We start from the raw sequence: 11,498 nt of genomic DNA, 5'->3' as shown, positions 1-11,498 counted from the left end.
TTAAATCTTTAAACAAGATCAAAATGTTTAGAATATTAATAATGTGATAACCTTGTCCTAGATTTTGAAGATTAGCCATCCTATTACTAGAGGCGCCTCTAATTCATTAGATCTGTATGACGGCCAGTCGGCCTGATGGGTGTTGGTCTATTTAATTATGATGAAGTGTCTTTGATTGTTTGTATGCTTTGGTTTTGTACAAGATGGGTTTTGATGTATACATTCCCTTTACCATGTGACTCACCATGTGACCCTCGGGGGCAGGTTTAAAAACGGGGCGTCCTATGTGTATGAGTTAGTCTGATGAAGAGCTATGAGCTCGAAACGTTACTATTGATGTGCTAATAAATCTGCACAGAAGGGAGCTGATGTGTGTGGTCTCCTCTTTTTGCTTTTCCTGTCCACATTTTTTGAGGCCAGCACCTATTGAACTGGATGTGCGCGACCGTGTCTACTCTTTGAAAGTAAATTTGGGCCAATATCTCAATTTGGCTACATAAATTAGTTAGGCAGATATGCTAATAGGATAACGATATCTTTGTTGTTTGATTGTTAGAGTTTACACGATGACAGCACTGGCTCAGACCGAGCTACAGTCTGAGCCTTTTTTTTTCTCGATCTCAACATAATCAAGAACTGTAAACAACTGTAAACAATGACATGCCATTTACTGTGAACACAACATTTCTGTTAGAGAGTTCATTGTCATTCATAAACTGTAAAAGGAAAAATATAAACATACAAAAAATAATAAATGAAATTCCAGTAATATTAGTAATAATAAAGGACAACATGATGAGAAAGTCTAATCTCCTTGATGAACTATTCTCTTTACAGGCTAGAAATGAACGACTTGAGCTTGGAAGAATCTCATCAACCCAAACCTCCTGTTTGATACCTGCAGATGTCAGCATCAGGAGATGCTCCTCCACCAGGCCCTCCAGCTTCACGTCTACCTAGTTCCTGTGTCTGGAAAATAAAGAGACCGCTACCCAGATCCTCATGGACAGTATAAAGGTTTTGTCCCTTGTAGAGTGTAAACACACTGTAAGATTTACTAGAGCCCTGCCGTTTATACTGTGTTCTACATTAGATTCCTGTCAAATTTGCACTGAAGTTTACAGTCTGTACATTCCAAAGTTATTTTATTATTCTTATTTATATTTTTGACTTATATTTAAATTTTGTCTTTTGTTATTTATATTGTTTTTAATAAAAATTTGAAAGTGATGAATGCCTTTCATTTTAGTATTTCTGCAAAAGAAGCTATACATTTTCTCACCACCACAACAAAAATAAGTGATTACAGAAAAATTACAACCAAGTTGGTATAACCCTTTATTGTTACATAAGTATCTGTACATTTTCAACATGAGTATATCTACACATTGGAGAAGGTGTTTACATGGAAAAGGTGTTTCCAGGGAAGGCAGACAGGTAAGGCTGTGTGTGAGGAGTGTTTTGTCAGCTCTGTTGATCTGCTCCTTTGGCCTGCAATGTAACTGTAGTCCATCTCCACCTTTTCTGTGGAAAGGCTCCACTTCTTCGACTTTTTATTGTACACCTTGCCGTAGCTGTAATAAGAGAAAAGATAATAAGCTTTGTGTGATACATTCATATTAGCTTACAGTTTACTCGGGGTGGAGTTGTATGCGTCAAGGTCTGAAGCATAAAGCTCTGCCCCAGTTGAGCAACGTCTGAAAGGAGCAAAATCATAAGGAGCAGGAGGTAACTCCTGTCTAGTGTGGTGGCTGTGATACAACCTATAACCTACACCCTTATGAAAAACATACGTTCTTATCATTTAGGGACAAAAGTGTCCTCTTCAAAAATGCCAATAATATTTTTTGCCCCTTTTTTTCCTGATTAAAAAGGATTGAAAAAGAACAAACTAAGCATGGCGTGTGTGGTCTGTAAGATCAGTAATGTAAGTGGGTGTATGGATGGAAGAGTATGTGTGTGTGGGGTGTTATAGAGTGTAAAAACAGAACCAAAACATTAACCAAAGAGCAGGAGGTGTTGCAGGCAGGAGAGAGGAAGAACAGCTGACTCCAGGAGGGGGTTGTAGACCACAGCCTCCCCAGAGCCCAGGTGCAGCTTCGGCCACTGACCACCCTGCTACTGTGAGGAGAGAGAGAGCAAGGCAGCAGGGATGGTTGTCACAGTACCATACCTTGCATCCAATTGCTGAAGAGCTGTCTCCTCTGGGCAGCTAATGTCTGATTCCTGAACCCCAGCTACTGAGAAGTCATCATCTCTGTGAAGATTGCAAAATTAGAGAATACTGTCAGTGCAGCATCAACATACATTTACCCTTCATTCATAGAGCACAAAACACAGAACTGCTTATATGTAGAAATAGAAATCTTGGGTTTGGCAGTTGAAAGGAAGATGTTTTGACAGAACAAAAAGGCATAAAGATTTATATCAACTGTTGAGAAGATCCTCAGTTTTCCCCTATCCTCTCTGCATAGCAGCTAACAGAGTATAGTCCATAGACAAGCTTGTAGGCTAACATTATCAATTACTCCACCAACACCACACAAAGTTAGAGGTACAACCTATAGTAGCTGTGTTTTATTTTAGTGTTGGTGGTTGTTGTAGTTGATGTTAACAACTGTGTGGAGTGCTGGACCTCCTAAGGTGAAGGACAGGTTTTATCCTCAGGCCATCATATTTCTCAAAAGATAATCACTAACATTTACTCAATGCCTGTATAATGATACGGCAGATATCACTTCATATAATGTATATATACTATATGTGCAATATACTTTTCTGAAGTACCTCAAATAGCACTTTGAGCCACATAAAACAGAAAGGGCTAGATATGAAAGACAGATTTTTACACCACACCAAAGACAACGTTGGTCAAATTCATATTCATAGCAGCAGCAGCAGCAGCAGCAAGTTGAACTCACCGTGGACAGAGACTTGGAAACAGTAGTTGAAGCTAGCGGGGCCTAATCAATCCGTGTTCAGACTGCGTTGAGGTTGATCGATCCTTCTCATGTCATGACTATGAAAACATAAATACGCAACAGTTGTAAAACGTAAAAGCCAACATATGTGCGTCTTTTATCACAATAATAATGCAGACACTGACGACGATGGTAGAATCTATTCAATACTAGCGTCACCGACCAGTTTTAAACCCACAGAGAAGCTAATATTAGCATTTGGCTAATACAAGCTACAATAGCTACGTTAGCAAAGGTTAGCCTACACATTTCATGAAAATAAGAAATCCTCCCCGAAGCAAAACAAATAATTACCTGTCCAGCAGAAAGAGAGCAACCTCGGCATCACTTTTCAGGCCCAGATCCCTCCATTGTTTCCACCGACCTGAAGCTACACCGATGTACTCTGGTTTAGCCTCTTGCTGCATCCAGAGCATAGACTGATCCCGAGCCGTTTTGTCAGCAGCCAGCCTTTTCTTCCTCCGGCTTTCTCTTCCTTGCCTTTTTCTCGGGGCGAGTCGTTACAAGTAACCGTGGAAGTGGTGATTTGGGCTGCATTTTCTCAGCCGTTGCTTTGAAATGAGCATGAAATCCTTTCTTCTGCAGAGCAGTGCTGACTTTTTCCAGCCGGCAACAACAGCGAGACGTGAAGACTGTGCACGCGCGCGTAGGAGGGGGACGGGTGCAGAACGAGACACGGAGGCATCTGATTGGTTCTTTACTCTCCGAGCAAACTTCGACCAATCCGTGCCCTTCGGTCTGAAGGGCACGGATTGGGTGGAGTTTTCTCAGTCCTGCGGCTGTCACAGAGCTCTGTTTTTTTCCGTTCCTTTTCCTGATGACATAATGTACTGATTCCTCTGAAATTAGACGGGCCATTTCCCCCAGTATAACGAAAAGTGCTTCTGAACAGGACTACATACCCCAGCTTTAACTCAAGGACGAGCCTGGTCTTTTCCTGCTTGTAGCCCAAACTGATGGATTGGAGCGGAAGTTGGAGGGTGTTCCTTCCGAAAAGGCCCGTTTCAGAGAGGCATCGTGGCAGCCCCAACCACTTTCTGATGAATGAGTTGGCCTTTCCATCCATCTTACTTGTGGTGGATGAGGGGATCTCACTAATTTTCAGCGGCCAGATCACTCTCCTGTAGAGTGTGAACTGGTAGCACCAGACTTTGTACTTACCTGGGAGTTGGCTTTGGTCGATCTTTGCCAGGCCTTCTGAGAGCTGTTTCAACACGGTTCTCCCCATCTGTTTGTCCAAAAGCTCTGCTGTGTACTGCCTCCCAAGGCTTTTTATGGGTTGCTCAGAAAGGAGTGGGATTTTCTCTCCCCCTACGATGAAGGTGGTGCTGTCATTTCTGACTCCTCTTCTGAGAGACAGGCTCCGTGATTTTGAGGGCTTAATCCTCATTCAAGCCCAACATTGGGTCCATCGGCTCTGTGGTATTCGACCTGGCTTTGGTCCCTCTTGTCTCACCTGCCGGGGCAGTGCAAGGTTGCTGTTGGCCCTTCTGCCCACACTTTCGCTTCCCCTGGTGGATTCGCAACCCTTTGAATGTGGTCACTTTCTCCCATCCGCATGCACACTTACGGAGGGTCTTCTCCTCATTTCCTTCATTATAAGGTCAACTGTCCTGTCTTCCTATTCTCCTGTTTGTTGCTCAGAATTTGCCTAAATTTGCCAAAAAATAGCCTGGACCCGACCCATCGCTGCGCAGCAGCTATAATCTTTTCCCTTGTGTTTTTCTTTCAGGACATTTTGATGCAGTTTGTCGACGTAAACTCAAATCTGCCCTGAAGAGGAAGTTCCAGTGTGTGTTTGAGGGGATCTCTAAAGTAGGAAACTCAACTTCTCTTGACAACATCTACACAGAGCTCTACATCACAGAGGGAGGGGCTGGAGAGGTCAATGAGGAACATGAGGTCAGACAGATTGAAACAGCGTCCAGGAAACCAGACAGACCAGAAACAACCATCAGACAAGAAGACATTTTTAAAGCCCCACCTGGAAGAGACCGACCAATCAGAAGAGTGATGACAAAGGGAGTGGCTGGCATTGGGAAAACAGTCTTAACTCAGAAGTTCACTCTGGACTGGGCTGAAGACAAAACCAACCAGGACATAGACTTCACATTTCCCATCACCTTCAGAGAGCTGAATATGCTGAAAGACAAAAGGTTGAGCTTGGTGGAACTTGTTCATCTCTTCTTCTCTGAAACGAAAGAAGCAGGAATCTGCAGGTTTGATCAGTTCCAGGTTGTCTTCATCTTTGACGGTCTGGACGAGTGTCGACTTCCTCTGGACTTCCACAACACTGAGATCCTGACTGATGTGAGAGATTCCACCTCAGTCGACGTGCTGCTGATCAACCTCATCAGGGGGAAACTGCTTCCCTCTGCTCGCCTCTGGATAACAACACGACCTGCAGCAGCCAATCAGATCCCTCCTCAGTGTGTTGACATGGTGACAGAGGTCAGAGGGTTCACTGACCCACAGAGGGAGGAGTACTTCAGGAACATCAAGACCTCACGAAGCCTCCACATCATGTGCCACATCCCAGTCTTCTGCTGGATCACTGCTACAGTTCTGGAGGAGGTGTTGAAGACCAGAAGGAGAGGAGAGCTGCCCAAGACCCTGACTGAGATGTACATCCACTTCCTGGTGGTTCATCTAAAACTGAAGAAGGTCAAGTATGATAGAGGAGCTGAGACAGATCCACACTGGAGTCCAGAGAGCAGGGAGATGATTGAGTCTCTGGGAAAACTGGCTTTTGAGCAGCTGCAGAAAGGAAACCTGATCTTCTATGCATCCGACCTGACAGAGTGTGGCATCGATATCAGAGCAGCCTCAGTGTACTCAGGAGTGTTCACACAGATCTTTAGAGAGGCGACAGGACTGTACCAGGACAAGGTGTTCTGCTTCGTCCATCTGAGTGTTCAGGAGTTTCTGGCTGCTCTTCATGTCCATCTGACCTTCATCAACTCTGGACACAACCTGATGTCAGAAAGAAGAAAAATTGAATGTACCCCGACCTCTTTCTACCAGAGTGCTGTGGACGAGGCCTTACAGAGTCCAAATGGACACCTGGACTTGTTCCTCCGCTTCCTCCTGGGTCTTTCACGGAAGACTAACCAGAATTTTCTACAAGGACTGATGACACCGACAGGAAGTGACTCTCTGTCCTATCAGGAAACAGTCCAGTACATCAAGAAGAAGATTGAAGAGACTCCCTCTGCAGAGAAAAGCATCAACCTGTTCCACTGTCTGAATGAACTGAATGATCGTTCTCTAGTGGAGGAGATCCAACAGTCCCTGAGATCAGGACGTCTCTCCACAGATGAACTGTCTCCTGCTCAATGGTTGGCCCTGATCTTCATTTTACTGTTGTCAGGAGAAGATCTCGATGTGTTTGACTTGAAGAAATACTCTGCTTCAGAGGAGGTTCTTCTGAGGCTGATTCCAGGGGTCAAAGCCTCCAACAAAGCTCTGTAAGTGTAGAAAGAGTTGAATAAATTCAGGATAGTTTGGTCCAAGCTGTGTAACACAATCATGGTGATTGTTTGTTGTTGTTTCTTTAGGCTGAGCGGCTGTAACCTCTCAGAGAGAAGCTGTGAAGCTCTGTCCTTAGTCCTCCGCTCCCAGTCCTCTAGTCTCAGACACCTGGACCTGAGTAACAACGACCTGCAGGACTCAGGAGTCAAGGTCCTGTCTGGTGGACTGGAGAGTCCACACTGTGGACTGGAGACTCTCAGCTTTTTATCTTATGACACTTTAACATACCTCCAGGTGTTGACAGAGGGTTCCTGTGTGTTGTGTGTGTGTTCAGTCTGTCAGGATGTCTGGTCTCAGAGGAAGGCTGTGCTTCTCTGGCCTCAGCTCTGAGCTCCACCCCCTCCCATCTGAAAGAGCTGGACCTGAGCTACAACCATCCAGGAGCCTCAGGAGTGAAGCTGCTGTCGGCCGGAGTGGAGACTCTCAGGTATGGAGAAGCTGCTGCAGCCACACACAAAGTCTGATAGAGGAGGAGGAGCTTCATGCAGGTGCACACTTTACTGTTAGACAAGGTGATGAGGTTCATCTCCTCCTGCTCTGTATCATCACAGCATGAAGACTCCAGCTTCTTCTTCTCTTCTTCTTTCAGGGTGCATCCTGATGGAGTCCAATGGTTGACACCAGGTCTGAGGAAGTGTAAGTGTGTTTAGACTTCATTCAACCATCTTCACACTGGGGCGGTGCGTGGCACAGTGGGTAAAGTGGCCGCCCCATGTAAAGGCTACAGTCCTCAACGCAGGCGTCCCCAGTTTGAATCTTGCGTCGGGCAGCCCCTTCCTGCATGTCATTCCCCCTCTCTCTGCCTCCCCCTTTCCTGTCCATCTATACTATGTACTATCAAATAAAGGCAAAAAGCCAAAAAATATACTTAAAAAAAAACAAAAAAACAAACAAACAACCATCTTCACACTGTCACATCACTGACCTCATGAGTCTTCATCAAACTGCCAATAACTGATCAGATGAACAATAACTGCAGCTGTGTCTTGTTCTCTTCATCAGATTCCTGTCCACTCACAATCGACACAAAGACAGTGAACACAGAGATCAAGCTATCTGACAACAACTGGAAGGCAACATGGGTGAAGGAGGATCATCAGTCATATCCTGATCATCCAGACAGATTTGACCTTCGACCTCAGCTGCTGTGTTCAACTGGTCTGACTGGTCGCTGCTACTGGGAGGTTGAGTGGAGTGGAGATGTGGATGTATCAGTGAGTTACAGAGGAATCAGGAGGAAGGGAGACAGTGAAGACAATGAGTTTGGAAGGAACAATCAGTCCTGGAAACTGAACTTCTACAGAGGTCGTTACAACGTCTGGCACAACAACATAGAAACAACCATCTCCTCCTCCTCCTCTGTCTCTAACAGAGTAGCAGTGTATGTGGACTGTCCTGCTGGCTCTCTGTCCTTCTACAGAGTCTCCTCTGACTCACTGATCCACCTCCACACCTTCAACACCACCTTCACTGAACCTCTGTATCCTGGGTTTGGGTTTGGGTCCTGGTCTGGTTCCTCAGTGTCTCTGTGTTGAACAGATAGTTCAGTCTGGAGACGTCTGTCAGTCACATTCAGATTCATTTAAGACATACTAGCTGTGTCCCAATTCAGCGTCCTCCTCGACCGGTAAAGTAAGGCTGCATTTGTTGGCCACATTTGGAGGAGCCTTCGAATTGAATTGAATTAAATTGAATTGAATTGAATTGGGACAGGCCTAGTTGTGACGCTGTACCTGGCCTTCAAATGCCGCCTCTGAAGGCTGCAGCCACTGAATTGGGACACGGCTAATGTGTAAAATTTTCTTCCATGTCACGGTGAGGTTCCAACTGAATAATATTCTTTATGCTGCAATCACATGGAATCGGGCAGACGGCAGAGGTACGACAGCCGCTGCATGGAGCTGGATAAACAAACAAGTGGTCCAACGGAACGGCACGCGGCAAAATGAAACACTTCTACAATATGTTGTCATGGTGATGTTGTATTGTTTACCTCACCCACGTTTTAACGGCCCTCTCTCGTCAACTAAAATAACATATGGTTTGTTTGCTGTCTGCCTGATTCCACCTGAATGCAGCATCAGTGTGACCCTCCATCCTTTCTCTCTCTACCCCGCAGTGATCATTTCTCCCAGAGCCAACACTCTGGTATCCCCGTTGACTATATAGAAATCCTAACGTAAAAGATGGCGGCACAACATGGCAGCCAGCATTGAGCTTTCTATGTAAATATTGATTGATGAGCTTTAACATCCTTAAGGGGCAATTGTACAGCAGCAGTTATATTATATAGTTATTACATTACTTAATGCAGCCTTATATTATAGTTATATTAGGGGTGTAACAAAACCGATTTGAATCGGAAAATCGATTTTGATTTAAACGATGCAAGTGCATCAGTAGACGGATGAATGAATCGGTCACAAAGTAGTTTGAACCGGCCGATGGCCCGATTACAAAGTTATAAATCGGTTTAATGTTACTGATGCAGCTGCGGGACCGTCTCCCTCTCTTTTGCAGCGTGCGCTCGCTCGCTCAACCTTTTTTTTTAACACATGTGCGGACTTCCACTCGCGCCATCAGTCATATTGCACAGCAAAAAGTTACACAGGAGGACTTACTGTATGTGCCAGTGAGGCAGCGCATTCCCTGTGAAGGAAGATCAGAGGACAAACGTACACGGAGTCGCGGACATAGACGTGTATCGCCTTTAACAACAGTGCTGCTATCCACCTTTTTCCGAACGTCAAAAACATAAGCCTGTTTTGCCGGTTTTGCTCTTCCGGTGGAATTTTATGTTTACGTTTCCATGGTTTCGGTAGTTGCGGTAAATGCATGGATTTTTTTTTTTTTTCAATGAAAATCTGTAAAACGCATGGATCATCACCAGCTTTTAACAGTGGATATCACACAGACTGACATCCGTGTTAAAAGCCAGCGTTAATAGATCCATGCGTTTACCGCAACTATGACAACGACTGAAAACCATGGAAACGTAAACGTACAATTCCACCAAGCCACCAGACCACTATGACGTTCGGAAACATGTGGATTAACAAAAGGACGGCGCTGCTCTCCAGCCGCTTCTCCTGCAGAGGAGCTCCTGTCAGAGGAGACAGGAGCTCCTCTCTCTTCAGCCTGGTGTTTGACTGCACTTTGTGGAAAACAAGTTCAACACTGGAAGATCCAATGCTACACGGCGTCAGCATTGTGTGTGTGTGTGTGTGTGTGTGTGTTTCTTTCTTTATAACAGCTAAAAAAGAAAAAAATTGTGCAGTGCAGCAAGGGAGCAGCTGTTTGTTTGCTCTTTGTTGTTTCTCTGACTTTAATTTGTGCCAGCAAAACGTGAATATTGGGCTTTGGTGAGCTCTTACATGTTGTTGTTACATGTTGAAACATGACAAAAGTTACATCTCTAGTCTTTGATATATGTTTTTCAAGGAAATGCTACATTCACATTATTGACATGTTAATTCATATTGTAAAATGAGTGTCTACTTTCAACAAGGAACTATCATTGCATCATAACCCCTTGAATTGAACTGTGTCATATTGAATTGAATCGTATCGAAATCAAATCGAAATCCCACTCCATCGAACCGAATCGAATCGTTCCATTTTAAAATGTATCGTTCCTGAATTGTAGCCTATCGTACCCCATGTATTGAGATACGTATCGAATCGTCTTGTATTGGAGAGATGCACACCCCTAGTAAATATGAATTCCAAATTCAAAGCTTAGGGTTAAGGTAGGGGTAGAGCACTTCAGATTGTAGATAGGGTTAAGTACTCATTCATGCAAGACACACTTTTGAACGAAATAATTTATTTTTGTTAAAGGTAGAGTCTGGAGTTTTGTTCGTTTCAGTTTGTTAACAAAACATTCAAACTGGGCCCCTCCTCTTGGGCTCAAGTGTGTAGCCTCCTGCCCCTGACAGCAGCAGCAGAAGCAGTTGTCAGGACCACAAAGGAAAGGTAATACCAAGTGAAGAGTTGGAGCTGTGGATGCTAACCGCTACCGCTAGCCGAAGTTAGCATCGAGCTAGCTCACCACAACGGTACTGTTACCACTCAAGACTTTAGTTGTCGGTGATGTCCGGGTATCCGTCCGTGGCTCCAGCACTTCACTCAGACGGTGTTTTTTTTTCTTTGCGGTCCTGACGGCTGCTGCTGAGAGAGAGAGACGTGCTCGCTAACACAGCTAGTGCGGCTAGCAGCCCTGAGCCTCATACTCTGCTGCACGCAGCTTCACCTGAACTCCTAAGGGTAGTAATTATTAAATCCTGAATTTAGTATAGGGATAGGCCAAACCTGTCCAACTCCACCCTGAGCTCTGTCATTGGCTGGAGACAAAACACAGACTCTCTCGCTCTCCACCCAGAAACGTCCACGTGCACAACAAAACAAAGCAAAAGACCAAAATACAGACGGGGAGGGGGCGCTGCAGACACAGCCCCCACCAAGACAAGAAGCCCATAGGTGATGATTAAGATAGATTTCATTTGTATTTGTCTAGCGTTTATTTTTCGGCAAAAAAACTCAACCTAGACAGCATTAAAAAGTAACACAGTGGGGCTTGAATTAAATCAGTAAATTTTAAACTCTTCTAACAGATTCTTGTAAACTTGTTTTCGTTTATAGATTAAGTTTTTGTTATTAAATGTGATGGTGTGTTAGTTTGTCAATAAAGTTTTATTGATCTGCCATTTTGCCGCCTTTTGTCTTTTGTAAACGGGGTGAGTGTTTATAAAGTTGTTTTTTGTGTAAATCAAACGCACGTTGTTCGGTGACGTAGCGGATGTTGTCGTCTGGCTTCTCGAGTGTTTTCAGACTATGCTGCGGAGGCTCATGGGATTTCTTGGTTTCCCTCATCAAATTCATCAAATACACAATCCAACAACTCCACAACGCTCTGGTGGACAAGTTGTGACCTGCACATTCACCACGCTATGAGATAATAACACAACGTTACCACACAGAGTTGTT

At 44.5% G+C, this 11,498-nt stretch overlaps 1 protein-coding gene across 1 annotated transcript; it reads left to right on the top strand.

Annotated features, from left to right (window-relative positions):
* Positions 1 to 1,897: 1,897 nt before the first annotated feature.
* LOC146990449 (protein NLRC3-like) lies at positions 1,898 to 11,181 on the top strand. Its single transcript, XM_085803921.1, has 6 exons — positions 1,898 to 1,922; positions 4,714 to 6,448; positions 6,539 to 6,708; positions 6,783 to 6,939; positions 7,102 to 7,148; positions 7,515 to 11,181. The coding sequence occupies exons 1-6, from the start codon at positions 1,898 to 1,900 to the stop codon at positions 8,045 to 8,047; spliced, it is 2,667 nt and encodes an 888-aa protein (XP_085660047.1). The 3' UTR covers positions 8,048 to 11,181.
* Positions 11,182 to 11,498: the final 317 nt, after the last annotated feature.

Source organism: Trachurus japonicus, chromosome 2 (assembly GCF_045865225.1).
Source record: "Trachurus japonicus isolate A0001 chromosome 2, Traja_1.0".
Lineage (NCBI taxonomy): Eukaryota > Metazoa > Chordata > Actinopteri > Carangiformes > Carangidae > Trachurus > Trachurus japonicus.
The sequence above is the reverse complement of the archived record's forward strand: the minus strand, read 5'-3'. Positions and strand labels throughout refer to the sequence as shown.

Excerpts from the sequence above, each read along its gene's own strand:
- LOC146990449 (XM_085803921.1), top strand. The coding sequence starts at position 1,898 with ATGGCGTGTGTGGTCTGTAAGATCA. Across the intron at positions 6,449-6,538 it reads AAAGCCTCCAACAAAGCTCT|GCTGAGCGGCTGTAACCTCT; the intron begins GTAAGTGTAGAA and ends TTGTTTCTTTAG. Across the intron at positions 6,940-7,101 it reads GCCGGAGTGGAGACTCTCAG|GGTGCATCCTGATGGAGTCC; the intron begins GTATGGAGAAGC and ends TTCTTCTTTCAG.